Source organism: Leptomonas pyrrhocoris, assembly GCF_001293395.1.
Source record: "Leptomonas pyrrhocoris isolate H10 chromosome Unknown, whole genome shotgun sequence".
Taxonomy (NCBI): Eukaryota; Euglenozoa; class Kinetoplastea; order Trypanosomatida; family Trypanosomatidae; genus Leptomonas; species Leptomonas pyrrhocoris.
In genome coordinates, this window is record NW_015438357.1 from 759,902 (window position 1) to 776,887 (window position 16,986).

Sequence of the window (16,986 nt, forward strand, 5' to 3'; positions counted from 1 at the left end):
TTACTTTACCACTATTTGCAAACAGGAATGCATATGGGAAAAAAAAACGCGTTTCCCAGGTTTATTCATTTTCCTGGACTCTCCTTAGCCAAACCGCTACACATCAGTAACTTATTTTTCTTCTTATTGGGCTCTTTCTCTCTCTCTATCTTTCCGTTGTTGTACTACCGCGTTTCGTTTTGATGAATGTTCATAAAGGCATTTCTTATCTTCACAGCACCCAGTTATGCTCTGCACCGTCGGGTCTCATGCATTCGTGACACGCAATAATAATAAAAACAACACCGGTGCATCTGACACATAATTCGGCAGGAAAGGAGTTTGTTTTGTACTGTTGCGCATGCGCCTCAACTTCAGACAGGTGTGGAGTCCACACAATCCACTATTATCCGCTGCGGGAGAATGCGCACTGCAACCATTGCGGCTGACCAACTCATGCACGCTGCTTCGCATACTGCGCGACGCGGCGGATGCAGAAGCTTCTCTTGAGCCGTTCGTGATGGTGGTTGCTTCGTGGGCTGTTTCGCCGTCACCTCTGGCAAGGCCCTTGGACGTCGTTCACCTTCCGTTTTCCCTATTTCCTTTGCCCCCAAGTCTCCTTAGCACAAAAGGAGACAGCGAACATGAACGTGTGGGGTACTCCGTTTTTTCGAAGACGGCGTGGCTGGTGTTGGAAATAAAGAAAGCCCTTTCTTCCGATCCGTGCTATGGTGTCAGTCGTCCACCGTCAAGCTCATCAGTCGCAGTAGACGGAGCACCGTCTGAGAAGCGTGGCACTCGTCGTCGAGCGTTACGTCTTCGGCTTGGTACTTTGCTTTACGCACCGACATGGAAGTTTCTCTTTACGCGTCAGAGCAATGATGAAGCGACAGAATCCGTTGAATATGTTGCTGCTGCTGCAGCAGAGGGTGAAGAGCCTTTACATTCAGCTTTAGTAGCGAATGTTAATACAGGTAAGCTTAGTGCGAACAAACCGACGACGACGGCAGATCGTGAAGCCTTTGCCGTTCTCTTTCCCGCTCTTCACCACGGCCGCTACTATGCCACGCCGCAGGAATTCGCGCAGCACTGCCTCTACAGCGACGATCACTTGCTGTGGTGTGAAAACGAGCCGTTGATGACGGTGGAATTGGAGTCAGAAGAAGTGGAAGCAGAACCGTTTGTGGACTGCGGCGAAACCAAAGCGCATGCCGTGATGGGTGCTTTGAATGTAGGTGGCTGTACGAGGGGTGTGAGGGGCACGACCGACAGAGTTGTAAGCTCCTTTCGTTTCTCAAACCCATCACGCAAGCGCCGTCGCGCCTGGCTTGCGCAGCTTCGCGGTATGTTTCAACGACATGAGTCGCCTGGTAGACATCGTCGGTCTTTGAGCTCCTCCACCTTTCTCAGCAACAATGCGTTCGGCGTTGACCACCCTTTCCAGCCCACCACTGTCCCGATGGGCAACAGTCTTCTTTGCAAGACTCACTGCGCCTACGTGTTAAGTTGCTCTTCAGATGATGAGACTGGCCCGGTGATGGACACATCGAGCGCGCCTTCCCTTCCTCAACACCTACCATTAGCGGGAAAAGTCGATGACGATGCCTTCGCAACGTGGTACGGCGTACTGCGTTCCGCGTGCCGCGGCGAGTGCACCGCTCTCATGGATGTACTAGAGACAACGGCAACGGTGGGGTCTGCAGTGGCGGGTCAAGTCAGAGAAGCCGCCGTGGAGCTGCTCCTTCACGGAATTGTCACCTCCCTCGCGCTGTGGTGCAGCCAGCATGTATCTGCCGTGCATGCCGCTATATTGAAGAATGTCGAAACTGTCGCTGCGCTGTTGCGAAGATGGTGGGACAGTTTTGTGTCCGAAACAGCGGCCCAGCCCACGCAGGCAACTCTGCCTCGTGAGATGCTCGCGGAGCGTCGCCTGGTTGCTTCCTCTGTCTCGAATGTCCTACAATGGTGTTTGCCACCAGCGAACCGACTTTTTCACCTGCCTCAGAACAGAAACGGGGAAGTTGCGTCGCCTAACGAAATGACGGAGCAGTCGCTGTCAATGGTGGCAGTGCCGTCATTCTTGTCAACTCTGACCGTGAGGTGTGCCGCCGCCATTACGCGTCATCAGCGGTGCGTAGATCGGGCGCAACTGTGGTCTTCAACCTCCAACGACCTGTCAGACAACGAGCAAGTGAAAGCTTGTCAAGAGACTTCGTTGGAAACACCTCAGCAACGCTCTTTAACAGGTACACCGCATATCAGCAACGAAGTCACTGTTGATGGTCGCAAAAGCACCCCGACGGGCTCTCTGCCTATGTCATCGGAAGCCGGTTGCAAGGAGATAAATCGTCTTTCCCCACAAGAAAGTTGTCAGCGGCGTGATAATTTTGTGGCGTGCATGGACCTGGTGCTGCAACTTTTGTTTGAGGAGCAGGATGCCCTTTTCACTACGGCAGTAGAGGAAAGGCCGTAAACAGATTGTCGTGTGTTATGCCGTCGCGACCGTCTCGCCGCATTTCCGTTCGATTTCGGTTGCAGGAGAATTCTGCTTCATGTTTCTTACTCTCTTTCTTTCTTTTCGTCTGCTATGTGCCTGATCAGTCGTTTTCAAATCCAAATATATATATAGGTATGCTACTATGTTACAAGCGCTGAGGCTGACGATACGCGGTTCTCGCAAAAGCTCATCGCTCTTGCAGACACTATGGACGACCATGTGCGCAATGAATAAAGAAACGCTCGTATGGCAGTAATCATTGTGTGGGCGTGTATATGTCTCTCCTCTAAATGGAATCGCGGTCCTTCTCCTTCTACTACTCTTTTCTTCTTTTCTTCCCCTCGTTGGGTCTGCAACATCGCAATCAATTTAGTGAACCGAAGAGGAAACAATGGTCAAGCCGCATCTCCACCACTACCAGGTGGTCGGTCGCGAGTCGCCGTCCGAGAAGACGCCTGAGCCGACCGTGTACAAGTTTGAGGTGTTCGCCCCGAACTTCGTGGTCGCCAAGAGCCGCTTCTGGCGCATGATGAAGATCAAGAACAAGGTCAAGGCCACCCACGGTGACGTGCTGTCCTGCAAGGTCGTGAAGGACGCGAAGCTGGCGGCGCGCAACTACGTCGTCGACATCGCCTACTACAGCCAGCGCTGCGGTTACACGCGCATGGTGAAGGAGTTCCGCGACGTGTCCAAGAGCGGTGCCGTGAGCCAGGCCTACCACGACCTGGCTTCCCGCCACCGTGCTCGCTACCACAACATCGAGGTGCTGGAGGTGAAGAGCATCCCGGACCACGAGGTGAAGCACCTGAACATCTCGCAGTACCACGTGCCGAACCTCTCCTTCCCGCTGCTGCAGCGCCGCGTCAAGGCCGCCCGCAAGGACCGTGCCATCTTCGTCAAGAAGAACACGAAGCGCGCTATGGTGGCTTAAGGGGGTTGCCTGGGAACGCCTGCTCGCTTGCGCAGGTGCCCTCCAAGTACTGTTTTTCTTTCGACTTACTACTACGTGGGCTGGCACCAGCAATGGCCTGTTCGTTACACTATGAATTTTTTTTCTTTTATCATTTAGGCAAGAAACAACCAACATACAACATTGTACGTCATCTGTTTTTGCGCGGCAAGATGAGAGCAAAGACGCATCATTTTGCAGGAGCTCAGTGAGACTTCTGTTATCTCCAAGCATGACTGTCTTGTTTTTCTTGTCCTCTTCTACAGGCAAGACCATTGTCCTGCTGTTGTGGCGTCTGTGTCAAGAAGAACTGGAAACTTGCATCACGTTGTGGGTCCACCTGCTGAGCTGTCGTTTTTATCGCGCTAACTCCTCACGGCTCTCTCTTTGTCTCTTCTTTATTCTTATGGAGCAACAGTTGTGGTGTGTTTTGTGCTTCGCCAACCTTGCGGTGTGTCCCAAGTGGTGTCACTACTGAACGGCACAACGCTCCTCTTTACCTTTCTGGTTGCTGACTGACACAAAGATAATTTTTGAATGATCCTCAATACTCCAGTCAAAACCACTTTTGAAGTACCTGTAGACACACAACCACGCTTTTTTTTTCCACCACAACACTCCCATGTAAGTTAGCCAATTCCATTTTATTTTTCTGTAAACCAACAAATTAGAGCTGTTTCCATGCCTGTCGAACAGGCACAGCTTCGCGCGTCGTCAGCACTGACGTCGTCGGCGGCAACGACAACACTTCATCTTAGCCTTCTCACAAGTCACTACTTGGGCGTCACAGATGCTGACGAAGCCGCATCTACAAGTGGTGTGTCTGGTGGGCACAAGAGGGAGGCAGCAAACGCAAAGGCTGCCGTGGCAGCACCCAAAACAGCTGGCAAAGAGAGAGAGACGTACGCGTGCCGCACCTCGGCCGAGCAGCTGGACAGCGTCGCACGAGTGCTGCGATTGGTGTTGCACAAACGTTTCCACCCTTCACTCTCCCCTACCTCGTCCGCATTGCAGCAGTCCACCGAGGACGAGTGCGTCAGCATCGCCTTACAGGCCCATTATGTGCAGCTGGCCAAAGCAGTACGGGACGGTGCCATTTCCTGGGCTGAACTAACGCCGATGCTGGGTGACGCGGGGATAGAGAAATTTGCGCTGAAAGACGTCAGTTCACCTGGTGATGACGCACAGCCGAAGCTGTCGATCTTGTCGTTGCTGAGCGACCAGCTAGGTGTCCCCGCTACCGCTGCCGTGGCACCCGCTGCCGCCACAACCACCACTACGAACAGGACATCGTCAGCAAAGCCCGGCTCACAAACCTCTAGCCGGGGCCGTGGCAGCGCTGGTAATGGGGCCAATCGCCGCAGTACGTCATCCAACTCCTCACGGCGCGACTCAGCGCCGAGCACCGGTCAGCAAATCTTGACGGACGCAGAGAACCGTTTCTGTCAAGCATATATCAACGGTTATCTACCACCTTGTGAGGTCGTCAGTGTGCCCACAAGCGCCGCAGCGCCGAAAGACAGTCCTTCCTCCCCCGTCTTCCCTTCGCCATCGTTCCCCGTCTTCTTTCTTTATCACCTCGCCCACGAAGAGGAGGTGGTCGCCGCCCTTGCAGCGCGGAGCAGCGCGGAGTTGGACGCTGCGGGCAGTGAGACTGGCAATGCACTAACAGAGCGGGAGCGGCGTCGTGCGCGTGCGAGTCAGGCCGCTGCGCTTGTAACACGCGCGGTGTGGTGCACGCTTCGGCCGGTTCTGCGCTCCTACCTTCACCGTGTCGAGGCAACGGCGATTCCTTCGCACCTCTCCGTTGTCTGGGCCGTAGCGGACCCATCTTTGCTGGAAGGGCTGAACAGCTACACTGGCGAGGACGCGGAGGATGTCGCCTCTTTCTTTCCTTGCCCTTCCGCCGTGCCAGCAAGCGGGGTGTCCGCGTCGGAAGTGGTGGAGCGTGTCGAGGCGGCGTCAGTGGAGCGCTGGGTGCGATTAGTGCCGCGCAGTGCGATCTACCTTTACGATCCGGCAACATCGTCTGGGCCGGCTTCTGCGGCTGTGGATGTCGCGCTTGCCGCGTTGCAGGTAGACCGTGTAGACCGATCACGCAACGGAGCCACCGCGGGGACCGCCAAAACGGGTCGCCAGTGGGGCAATGCAGATGGCGGGGTCAAGTCTACCGCACTCACACAGCGCGGCAACCAAGGAGGGGCAGCAGCAACTGCAACCGCAGTGGCGCCATCATCATCTACGCATAAAGCAAGTAGGACCGCCGGTGGCGCGGCGACGACTGCGGCGAAGGGTCGCGGTGGCAACGTACGAGGAGACGGCGTTTCTGCGTCCAATGCGGCGACAGCAGCTAAGGAGCTTCTTTGGCACGCTCTGGCAGATCAGAGAGATGTGGCAGCACCGGTGGACATGAATGCGGAGCCGTCTGCCTTTCCATACTGCGCAGCTGACCCGACGTCCCTGGCGTGTTACCTGTACGCGGGCTGCGAATGCGTGGCGGACGGGGCTCCGCACGTCCCGCCTGCACGCGATCCCCGCGCGAAAGCCGTGACAAGCTTTTTGAGCAAAGCAGCCGCGTATCAGCGGGCGGTGTTCGCCACCATCGCAACGGGCACGTCCGAGAACATGGAGGCGAAGTCGTCACTACCCGTCACGGCGGCGGTGCTAAAATGGGTCCAGGAGTTCCTCTCCTCTCCAACAGCGAAGGAGGAGGAGCAGAGCGCCAATGCGCAGCAGAGTTCTTTTTCCTCACAAGGCGAGTCGAAGCCGCTGCTGTCGAACGTGGTCCCGCAAACTGGAGTGGCGGCTGGCGGATGCGGCGTCGACATGGTTACCCTGCGCGGCGACGTAGCGAAAACGTCACTCATGAGAACCGGCCTTGACACGAATAAGTGGCCGCTGCCTTTGTGGGTGGTCACCGCGGTGCCGCTCGCCACCGTGCCACCGCTGCCCTTGCGGACCGCGAGTGGTAGCCTCAGCGTTGGTAACGGTGGTAGTGGAGTCAAGGAGGCCTCTGTATCGCAGTTAGACTTCAACGCCCTCTCCACTTTTACAGCCTGGGTATCCGCGCTGAAGGGGGTCGAAAGCGTAGACGACAACGTGCGTGTGCAACAGAACTTTGGAGTCGGGGCGCTGCTGCAGCTGGTGACGCGGCTGGGCCACCTCGTCGAGGCGTATGCCGCCTGGACACAGCAACGGGTGCCACATCTTGCCGATCGCAGCAGTCGTTCTCCATGCAGCGGCATCAAAAAGGAAGAGGAGAAAGGAAACAAAGTGTTGGGTTCAGTGCAGCTCGCGCATGATTCATTCACGGATGGCGTCTTCACCGTAGTCAATGCGGTGTCGGCGTTGATGGCAGAGACAAGTCGTGCGCTGGCCAGTCAAAGAGTCCCGCAGTCGCTGACCGCCGTATGCACCACAGAAGAAGTCGACGACGAAGCACAGACACCGACGTCGCCCGGCGGTGCAACACAAGCGGTGACCACACCTCCCTCCTCCGGTCTTTTCCACCGATATAAAAACCCCTTCGCGAAACTTGCGGCTGCACGCTGCGGCGACGGCGGCGGCGGCGTTGTCGAGGTCGTCATGGTGCCCCGTGCAGCCCCTGCTAACTCTAATGGCGCAGTGGCAGAGCGATGTGCAGTGAAGGTCGCGGACACAAGGGAGAGCGCCGACGTCGTTCTCCCTCCCTACCCGCAGGAAGTCGTGTCAATGGTGCAACAAATCGTCGCCAAGAACGCGGGCCACTTCGAAGTCAACTCGCCGCGTGGCACCGACACCATCTCCACCGCCTTGTCTAGCGGCGGTGGTGGCGGTGCTGGTGGCGCGATGGTGGAAAGTGTCATGACAGGGTCCTCCTCTCCCGTCTCGCGCCACGCGACGATGCTCAACAACACTACGACGCAGAGCACGGGTCTCTTGTTGCGGCAACAGCAGCAGCAACAGCGGCGCCGGCAGCGGGAACAGGGCGGGAGTGTCGCGGCTGCGCTGCGACCCTATGTCCACGGAGTGCGGATTGTGAAGGAGGTGTCTAAGGCAAACCTCGGGCGTCGTCCCAACACAGAGGCCGCGGTGCTGCTGCAAGAAGCGCTCGAGTCTACTTTGGCCACGCGGCCCAACTGGAAGGACGTCGACCACAGCCTGCAGTGCAGTGGAGACACGCGAGGAACGGCTGACAAGGCGCACATGGTGAAGGTGAATGCGCTGGAGCTCCTGCAGCGGTATCTGGCCAGCGGCCGTGGCTCTTCCTCACCCCCCATGCAGGGGGGTTCCTCCGCCACTGCGCGGCAGTTCATCTCCGCGAACCGTGGCCTTACCAAGGAAAGTGACAGCGCGCTCTCGGCTGCCAACGCAGCTTCTGCAGCAGCGCAGGCCCTCACCCCACGCGTCTACGAGCACTGTCTTCAGCAGGTGCTACTGCATCAGCTGCTAAAGGAGGCGGGCCTCGAGCCACCTCTCCACGGAAGCGACGTCGACGATAACGGCGCGGAGGATTGGACGGTGACGGAGCAAATTCGGACAGAAACCATCGTGCCCTCCCTCGTCGACTTCCGCGAGCGTTTCGGGGCACACAACGTTGTCGTGAAGGCGCCCACGTTGGACTACCATTTGTCTTCGACGGCGGCAGCAACAGCAACACCTCCCCCATCGGCCTCACATCCACCCGCATCGCTCACCGGCAACGCCGTCACCTCTACGTCAGCCCGCAGTGGGGCCGTGAAGGAGTCGGAGGAAGTTCACCAGACCTCGGCATACGCGCACAACGCGCTCAACGTGAACCCTACGCGTCGCGTCACTCAACTGTGGATGGCGGGCATTCTACTGCCAACTGGAAGCGGCATCGACAACCAGAAAAGAAAAGGAGAGCCGCTCTCGTCAAACTTTCGTCGTTGCCGCACACGGAAGTGGGTCGACATGGTGCCCCGCGGTGGGACAATCACCTCCATGGAAATGTACGCTGTGTGGCGCTCGCTATTGTTGGCGGAGGTGTGCAAAGGAGGTGTTACCGAGGCAAATGCGGAAGGCGCACTACACGCGGCAGAAGCGGGGAAGAGTTTGCCGACGTTAACGCCACACTTCGTCTACCAGCTTATCGATCAGTACGTGCAGCGACACGCTGAAGCGTCCACCGTACTTTTGGGTCGGGTCGAGCGCGTGCCGAGTGCGCCGATCGAGTTGGCCACCGTCCCCACCGTGCCGATGCGCTTTAGCACGCACGAGACGCTCTACCCCTACGGCGATGCGTTGCTGGAGGTGTGGGCCGGTGAGGCGCAGCGCACGTGTCGCTACATCAAGGCAGCCGAAGTAACAGCTGCCCTGCACATGGGTGTCCGCTCGCCAGGGACTCTCTCCAGCCCCCTGCACCTCTCCGTGCGCTGGGACGATGGCTTGCTCTTCTCCTGCAGCACCACCGGTGCGAAGCAAAGCTCCTCCGTGCCGCTGATAGACGTGCGGGTGACAACGTCGAATTTGGTGCTGCAGCGGTGCGCCGAGGTGGCACGCTTGCGGCTGCGACGCTTTCCAAACACCTCGTCGTGCGCTACAGCCGCTGGCACTGCGGCAGGGCACGAGAGCGGTGGACAGTCGGCCGCCTATTTTCCGCAAGGCCTTTTAAGCGAGGTGTGCCCTTTGTTGTTTGAGGAGCGCACCACGCTGTACTGTGTGCACGACTGCCCGCCGCTCGAGGAGTCCTCTACCACGGAAGGAGCGGCGGCAGTTGGAGACGCCGGAACCGCCGTCGTGGAGGCCACGATCGACATCTCCGTGGAAGAGGCGGAGGAGTCCTGTGAGGTGGACGAGGTCACAGGAGTGGTCCATCGCGTCTATCCCTCTGGGACGCACCTACTGCAGTTTCCGAGTGGCGCCATGTTGGCCCGTCGTCCGATTGCTGCTGAAAGCATGGCTGCCGATACGACCGCAGCGAATGCAGCGACCCACTGCCCATTGTCGTCTACCTTCGCGCCTCCCCTAGCGGGGCAGCAGTGGTGTGAAACGCTCGTCACCAGTGATGGCCGCTGCTTTGTGCGGCGTGTCTGCACACCGGCGCAAGACACCCCGCCTCGCACCGCGGCTGACACGACAACGGAGCGACAGCCCCCGAGGTCTGCCACGGACATGGCGAGCGGCGTTTTTCGCCGAGTGGTGCCGCGCACAAAAAAGGATGGGCTGCCTCCCGCCTTCACACACGCGGAGGCCATTTACGACGCCGTGCGCCACTGCCACGTGCGATCTCGTCAAGACGGGCTGACCGTGGTGGAGTACGGCTCCGTTGCGGAAACGTCAGTGGCGGCGACGACGGCAACAGCGAGGGTCCAGCAACCGAGCGCGAGAACGGTGGCACGCGTCGTGGTGTTTCCTGATGGCACGTCCATCACCACATTGGCCGATCGTGATGTGCGGCAGCGCGTTTTGTCAGGTAGAGGTGCCGCAGTCGGTGGCGGCTCTCTTCCACCCGCCATCGCCCTCTCCTCGTCGTCGTTGTGCGCCATGTTGGAGGAGGTCGAGGCGGTCGAGAGCAGGCTGTTCGGGGCCAGTGAAGACGTGGAAGCGGGGGAGGATGACACAGACAGAGCCGCTGCAGGTGCTCAGCCATCGGTACGGTGGCTGGTGGAAGCTCCCACGCTGCCGCGCTTTTACCTCGCTCCGGCCGAGGCGGAGCACAACACCGCTTTTAGCGTTGTCTTCGGTGACGGCACCATGCTGCAACGGCATTGGCTGCCTGCGGCGGCCTCCAGTCCTCCACCCGGAGACGCAACGCGACTTCAGAGCAGTCCGAGGACCAGCAGCAGCGCCGCCATCGCTGCAGATGACGAGTCTTTCCATCTGGATGCCACCGCCTCCACCAGCGATGCAACGGCTTCAACGTGGTACAACGGTGGAACAGCGGCCACGGTGCTGCTTCGTCCGTCGACGAGTGCGGTGCGGGTGTTACACCAACACGCGGTTGCCACGATCGAGCCGGCAGACGTCCTCGCATCGACAACGCGCGCCTCACCAGCGGCGTACGCGGTAGGGCAGGGGCTGCCGTTTTTTGACTTCGCCTACGGTGGCGGGATGCGGCTGGTGGACGCCGCGCGTTGCGTGTGGGAGATTCGCGGGCTCGCAAATCCTTCGGGGCCCAATGTGTTCTACCCAGACTACCCGCGCCCCTACGAAGAGCTTCTCCGCGAACTCGTGAGCGCACACTACAGCCCACACCGACTCCCCCGCGCAGCGGAGGTGACGTACGCGTGTGAGCAGCGGCGGGAGCGCCTTATGTACGCGCGGCAGCGATCGACGGGGTGGTGCCCCCCGCTCGCGCGGCGACTGCGTGAGCTTTCAGAGCCGTACATACGCACCACCAACTTGCTGCGCAGCGACGTTCTCACACCGATTGAAGCCGCCGCGGCTGGTGTTGCGGAAGGCGTAGAGTTTGACTTGACTGGCGGGACGACCTTAAGAACATCTTCCGCACATCGTGCTGCTGCCGCAGTGGCGGCAGTCCGGGCCATCGCCACCATCCGGCCCGTGTGCTTTGGGCAGCTGGCAAATAGCGAGTCCATCCGCTACTGGTGTGCCCGGGACGTTATCCGAGCTCCCTCCTCCACGGAAGCCGCCACTGCGAGTGTCGCCGCTTTCGCCAATGAGCCACATGTTCTCCAGCGCGTTGTCCCGTCTGTCGCGGCCGGCGGTGTTCTGCGCTACACCTGTAATGCGCCATCGTACGCGTCCGCAGCAGAGGTGATGGCGGTGCTTTCTGCTGGGGGAAGGGGCGATGCCGGCGGCGACGGTAGCGTACTCAGCCAACGGTTGGCGGAGGCGCAGCGACTGTCGTTGCTCTGCATTGGTGGCCTCGCTCCTGTCCTTCCCTCTTCTTCCACGAGGGGCTCCTCGCCGGAGTTTGCTGTGACGTACGTGTCCAGCCTGCCTCCGTTGGCCGTGCTCATCTCCCACGGATGCCGGTGGTTGCCGCCATCCCTGCAGCCCCCGCAGCAGTTCAGCTCCGCGTACAGTAAGTCGGTCGTGCACGCCGTCGCAGCGCAGCGAGATGTCGCGTGGATCCACGACGGCACTGCAGCGGCGACTGGCGCGTCAGCAGCGGGCGCAGCCTACGTTCAGTACACAACGGCGCACATGGAGCCCGGTGCTCCGCCGGCGATGCTACGGATGGCAGTGGTGCGTCGTGAGCTGCGCCGTTACGAGGAGCTTGCGCAGCTGAGCCGCTACCATCGCGTGTTGGCGGCGCAGTGGCCCATGGAACAGCCGGGCACGGCACATGAGGAGCAGGTGCGTTTGGAGATGCGTTGTGAAGAGTTGCAGCGCGCCCGGCGTCCTCTGCTCACGGAAGAAAAGACGTTCTTCCCGTCTGCTGTGTCAAAAGATTCAAACACAGCCGGGTGTAGGCAGCAAACAGCCTCCCGTTTGGTGATCTAGTTGTGGTTCAGGAAAAGAATTGCGCGATCGCTTTGAAGTTCCCGTTGTTCCTCAACCGTGCTGGAATAGGATGTAATCGAGAGCACCGTGGAAAAGATCGACACATATGTGGAAAAATGTCTCCTCGTCGCTAAACTTAGTCAGGGTGTCATGTACGAATAGTCAAACAACAACAACAAAAACTAATAAAGAATTCTTCGCGAGTGTTGCAGCATTTGTTGCGAGCGGCAATTCAGTCCATGACTTCTATCTTCTCACAAAAAGTCTTTGGCATCGATCGATGTGCGTTGCGCTGACCCATTGTGTCTCGCTTTTTGACTGCCTAGCAAGTTTCCCTGTTGTGTGTGTGTGTGCTTCCACAAGCGGTACGCTCACTCGCGTTGAATCCAAGCTGCCGAAACGTGCCATTCGTGACACTTGTGAGTGCATGTATCATCACTTGTTTTTCTCTTCCCATCACTTCCTCGCTCCCCGATCTTTGCTGCTCGCTACTTCATTGGCGAAGGTCCAAGGTCTAGAAGAGTCACTGAACGCAGCCGCGTCGTTCAGTATTCACTCTTTGTTGGCAATTTGGGTTTTATGCTGTTTTAGCCATCCAGCATGCTTCCTTATGGCACACTGTGGAAGCTGGACCAGCTGCTGCACCCAGTCGGGCCACCGCAGCGCCGCACCGTGGTCATGCGCCGTCGCCAGGCTCTTTTCTACTTCTTGTGGGGTGTGTTTCTGGTCACAATTTTTCTCTTCCCGTACCACTACTCTTCACTGCGGCGTCTTCGTTTGGACGGCGCGCGCCGTTTACGCGGTGTCAGTGCCCCCACGCTGAACCTGGATGTGCTGCGAGAGCGGCAAGGGAGCGCGTTGAGGCGACTCCAGCAGCGCATGGCCGCACGTGACGATAAAGAGAAGGACGACGCGAAGGATGCCGATGGCACGCTGGCGAGCATCTCGGCCGACTTCTCCATGGCGTTTTACTACCACCCCGAGACGGAGACTCGCTTACGCGGCATATTTCATCATCCAGTGTTACGCGCCATCGTCGGCGATGGTGCTGGTCGGCTGTGGAAGTCGCTCAGCGACAACGCGGCACCCGATGCGTCACACGCATGGCAGCGACAGACTCTATCAGAGGCTGTGGCTGAGAGGGCAGAGAAAAAGGCAGAAGAACCCGCCATCTGTCTAGTGGCTTTGCAAAAGGACTACCTCGTGTCTCGCCTTGGTGTCAACGCTGACGCGGGCACGGAGCTCATGCGCGCTGTGCGCACGGCGCTCCCCCGTTTCGCCACGCTCTACCCTATCTCTCTCAGCTCCGGTCAAACAGCTGCCGCGAACGTGAGTGTCAAAGCTCCCTCTATCGAGATCGCCTTCGCGCAGCTCTTTCTTTGGCTGGCGGACGATGGGGTCCTCGAAGATGAGGCGCTGAACCGTGCTGTGGCCGGCTGCGCTGCCCCGCTGTCTCGCTCGCTCGAAGTCTCGTTTGCCTGGCAAGCGGCTTCGAGCGTCGCACTCCCGCGCACAGCGTTGGTTGCCACGGTGCGAGAAGTAGAGGTGGCGCAACCGCAGTACGTGTGTCTCTGTTACGGGAGTAGTTTTGCGAATGCGACCGTGTTGACCGACATTGCCGATGGCGAGGCCCCTACGCTTTTCCTCGCAGATCGCCATCATGCCGATCCTGGGAAGTTGTCAGGTTGCAAGGACGTGTGTGCGCGTCGTAGCTGAGAAGGCGCCTGTCCACAGCGTTGACAAATGGGCACAAAAAAGAACTAGGACAGGACTGACAGTGGCGGATGAGTGTGTAACCTCTTTTTTTTTAACGGCTTGTTAAACACTGCTAATGCGACTGAAACGATGAGGACTTCGGACCTTTTTTTTCTCCGCAGCTTCACGTTTGCACCGTTGAAAGAAAAACGAAACGGACACAGACGAAGCTTGGTTAGTAGTATTCATGCGCGGGTGCGCGAAGACAACCTTTTTGGAAATGCGAGTGAGTGGGTGGGGTTTTTTTTTTCATCGACCCTACGTGCCAAAGACCCCTCTGGGCGGCGAATTGCAATGGCGGCATACGACAGTCGCTCGTCACGTTGTTCCGCTCATCTTTTCCCCGCTTCGCTGCTCACGTTGCTTTGTGTGTGTTTTCCCTCTCTTACCGAAACCTAAAGCGGCACATCTTTAAATTATAAACCAAAAGCGTTTACAATTGACGTGGGAACCCATTTCATCTTATTATCGTCTCCCTTGCATGTGTGTGTAAGCTGCTTGCATTTGTATTTGGATCTACACACTTCGCACGCAGGGTGGAGGGCCGGCGAAATATACGCATAGATCACTGAAGGAAGGTTCACTGCCAAGTATATACTAATAATAAAAGCTGATACTTCTATTCCTCCCTCCTCCAAAAAAAGGTCTACCTATAGCGACTTTATTTGTTTGTCGATCCTCCTTGGAGCGCACAATCTTTTATTATGTGGAAGCAAACCGTCGGTGACTGGCAGGAGCGCCGCCATCGTCGCAGTGGTCCCGTCTCAACAACCCCGCACGTCTATCCACCGGAGTCCACCGCCTTAGCGGAGCACAATGCGCGGGGCTTTCTGCCGCGCGGGTTCCACGATCGCGTGCCGCCCTCAGCGTATCCGGCCTCAGATGGAGTGGAAACACGTCCGCTTGCGTCGAAACAGCCGCATCAAACTCCTGCACGTGCGCTGACGGAGACGTGGGTGACCGTCACCGGGGCGTCGCCCGATGACGTGCTCGACGTGCGCGATTTCCTCGACGCCAACGTGGGCCGCACGGTGTCACACTACCTCCCCCCGCTCACCCGTGTCCGGTCGGACACCGTCTACGTTCAATTCGCCTCCCCCCTCCAGGCCGCGCAGGCAGTGCGTACCGTTACCTACACGACCCGCGTGGAGTGTGGCGTGGCGGCCCTCGGCATTAAACCCACCATCGACGCGCAGGCCCCTCTCTCCCGTCCGCATTACTACCTTGAGATTGTGGTGTCGTGGTGTACGGATCAGATCTTTGTGGAGGAGCGAGAGCGGTTGCGGCGGCAACTGTTAGAGTCTGCCGCACCATCTCCACAGCGCCCGATCTCCACGAAAACGACCGGGTTTCACAAGAGCGCGGAGAGAGACACAGCGTCGATGTCGCTGGGCTCGTCTGCACGAGAGTCGGAGCCACTCGCCTCGTCCGACGCCGCCAACACCGACAGCGTCGATGAAAACGACGGAGGCGCGGCGGCGCACCCGCTGCTGCCCCGCCACCGCATGGGACAGGGAGGCGGGTCGCAACTGTCACCGTCTCCGTGGTCGTCGCGGGCGGGCAGTGCGTCTCCTCGGCGGGCAAGCGCACCAGACGACGCCGATAGCTCACCGTCGCCGACCTCGTCCTCCGCGTCGCAGTCGGCGGCAATGGCGGCGTCGGCCAACCCACCCGTGCGGGACCCGGCCGAGTACTACCGATCCGGCGGCGCGTACCGCTACGAGGACAGCTTCTTCTCCGACGGTCTGCGCAGCACGAACAGAAACAGCCGTCAAAGCAGCACGGTGTTGGCGCTCTTCTTCCATCCATGCTCCTCGTCCTGTGGCGTGTTGTACTTTCTGTGCCTCTACACTCCTCTACGTTTTGCGCTGCTGGTGTTGTGGACGCTGGGCAACGCGGTGGGGCAGCTGCTGCCCACCGCTGCCGCTGCGAGAAGGGGACCGCCGTCGCAGCAGAACACGGCGCCGTCGCCGGTGCTGCCACGACTGTCACACTGGAAACAGCGGCGGACCCTGTCTGCGTCGGACGTGGTGCCAGTCTCCGCGTCTCCGGTGGAGTACCTTGCCTTCCTCCTTAACAAGTACGTCCCCTTCACTCCAGATCCGGAGGAGGTGGACGTGGTGCTTTGGAGTTGGCTGGCGTTGCGCAGTCCGTACCCGCAGCGCAGCTTACACCTCTTGAAGCAGAGCTTGTTGGTGCGGCAGCGGCACACGGAAATGATGGTGGGACAGCTGCGTCCCGGCTGTGACGGGGACAGCATCGGGAACACTGACGTGGATCAGTACGCAAGATTCGGCAGTGTAGACGTGCTTGGTGGGGAGCCCTACCACCATTGGGAACGCCAGCAACAGGCAGATCGCCATCGTGAGCTGCTCGTTCTGCTGCGGTGGCGACCGGCGTGGTGGTTCTCGCGATACTCATCACTGTCGCTGCTGGTGGCAACCGTGCTTGTCTGCTGCAGCTTCTATCGCTCTCTTCTCGAATAAGAGTCGGAGAGAAAGTGAGGTTTAACGTGCCGTCGCCACCTATGTACATGTATTCATATCCACAATAGTTGGAGCCAGTAGCGAGTTGGTCAGAACGCTGTACGTTTTCCATGACGTTTCTCCTCCCCCCCCCCCCCTTGCCCACCAGGCAAAACGGGTGCACGAGACTAACCTAATTTTATGAAAAAAAAGTGGGCGTTGTGGAGCGCAACGACAGAAGCAGGAATGCTCGTATGAAGGATGCACTTGTTTCACCTTGACAGGCACAAGCTGCGTCTGGATGGTTCGATTAGCTTTTATGCCGCCATCTGTGTGTTCTGTAAGGATATGCCTCCGCACACTAACCAATGAAAACAGGGTATTCGCACAAAAGCCCATCATGGTAGTTAGTTGGACGGGGAAGTAGATCATAGCGGCAACAGAAATTATCTTGTCTCAGTTTCAGCCGTCAAAGTTTTTGCTACTACCTCTTCAACCGTCGCCTCCTGTCTTCTTTTATTATTATTATGGGCCTCCTCGTCCTAACTCATCATCTCTCACAATAATGATAGTGATAGTAATTCTTCGCAATCCACCTCAGCTGAGGACTGTGTGCGTTTAGGCGAACTGAATCGAACAAAAGCAAAAGAATAGCATTTTTTTGTGAGCCTGCGAGGGGAATGGAAGGGACGGAAAAAATGAGTTGAATATGATTGGCAGCGGAGAGATTGGCGGATCTCGGTCATTTAGGGTAATGCTCTAAACTATCTTCTCCTTTTCTATTACCTCCTGAATCCTGGTTCTTCCGTATTCTGGTTTGCCTGGCACAGTTGTTTTCAGCATCGAGAGAAACTCCGGTTTTTCGCTGAAATCCACCCGCCCACCCCCGGTCCCTCCCACGACAGGGACCCATGGGATCCTTAAAAAGA

At 58.3% G+C, this 16,986-nt stretch overlaps 6 protein-coding genes across 11 annotated transcripts in view; all 6 read left to right on the forward strand.

Annotated features, from left to right (window-relative positions):
* Positions 1 to 196: 196 nt before the first annotated feature.
* ABB37_00229 (hypothetical protein) lies at positions 197 to 2,452 on the forward strand (the record flags this gene model as incomplete). Its single annotated transcript, XM_015796351.1, has 1 exon — positions 197 to 2,452. Exon 1 carries the CDS (start codon positions 341 to 343, stop codon positions 2,450 to 2,452), a length of 2,112 nt encoding a protein of 703 aa, XP_015664359.1. The 5' UTR covers positions 197 to 340.
* Positions 2,453 to 2,847: 395 nt separating this feature from the next.
* Positions 2,848 to 3,407, forward strand: ABB37_00230 (putative 60S ribosomal protein L18a; the record flags this gene model as incomplete). Of its 3 annotated transcripts, none has more annotated exons than XM_015796352.1 (1): positions 2,848 to 3,407. In XM_015796352.1, exon 1 carries the CDS (start codon positions 2,868 to 2,870, stop codon positions 3,405 to 3,407), a length of 540 nt encoding a protein of 179 aa, XP_015664360.1. In that variant the 5' UTR covers positions 2,848 to 2,867. The 3 variants fall into 3 exon arrangements, with proteins under 3 accessions (XP_015664360.1, XP_015664361.1, XP_015664362.1); XM_015796353.1 differs by having other exon boundaries at positions 2,858 to 3,407; XM_015796354.1 differs by having other exon boundaries at positions 2,860 to 3,407.
* A 434-nt stretch (positions 3,408 to 3,841) lies between these two features.
* ABB37_00231 (hypothetical protein) lies at positions 3,842 to 11,837 on the forward strand (the record flags this gene model as incomplete). The annotated part of the gene is made up of 1 exon (XM_015796355.1): positions 3,842 to 11,837. Exon 1 carries the CDS (start codon positions 4,107 to 4,109, stop codon positions 11,835 to 11,837), a length of 7,731 nt encoding a protein of 2,576 aa, XP_015664363.1. The 5' UTR covers positions 3,842 to 4,106.
* A 503-nt stretch (positions 11,838 to 12,340) lies between these two features.
* ABB37_00232 (hypothetical protein) lies at positions 12,341 to 13,553 on the forward strand (the record flags this gene model as incomplete). The annotated part of the gene is made up of 1 exon (XM_015796356.1): positions 12,341 to 13,553. Exon 1 carries the CDS (start codon positions 12,438 to 12,440, stop codon positions 13,551 to 13,553), a length of 1,116 nt encoding a protein of 371 aa, XP_015664364.1. The 5' UTR covers positions 12,341 to 12,437.
* A 531-nt stretch (positions 13,554 to 14,084) lies between these two features.
* On the forward strand, positions 14,085 to 16,078 carry ABB37_00233 (hypothetical protein; the record flags this gene model as incomplete). 3 transcript variants are annotated; one of them, XM_015796357.1, is made up of 1 exon in its annotated part: positions 14,085 to 16,078. In XM_015796357.1, exon 1 carries the CDS (start codon positions 14,297 to 14,299, stop codon positions 16,076 to 16,078), a length of 1,782 nt encoding a protein of 593 aa, XP_015664365.1. In that variant the 5' UTR covers positions 14,085 to 14,296. The 3 variants fall into 3 exon arrangements, with proteins under 3 accessions (XP_015664365.1, XP_015664366.1, XP_015664367.1); XM_015796358.1 differs by having other exon boundaries at positions 14,235 to 16,078; XM_015796359.1 differs by having other exon boundaries at positions 14,247 to 16,078.
* Positions 16,079 to 16,627: 549 nt separating this feature from the next.
* ABB37_00234 (beta-fructofuranosidase-like protein) overlaps positions 16,628 to 16,986 on the forward strand; it is a gene marked incomplete at its 3' end in the record, with an annotated part of 5,452 nt that continues 5,093 nt past the window's right edge. Inside the window, exon 1 of one of the 2 annotated variants that reach the window (XM_015796360.1) lies at positions 16,628 to 16,986. This exon is cut by the window's right edge and continues 5,093 nt beyond it. The other variant, XM_015796361.1, reaches the window with a different exon arrangement.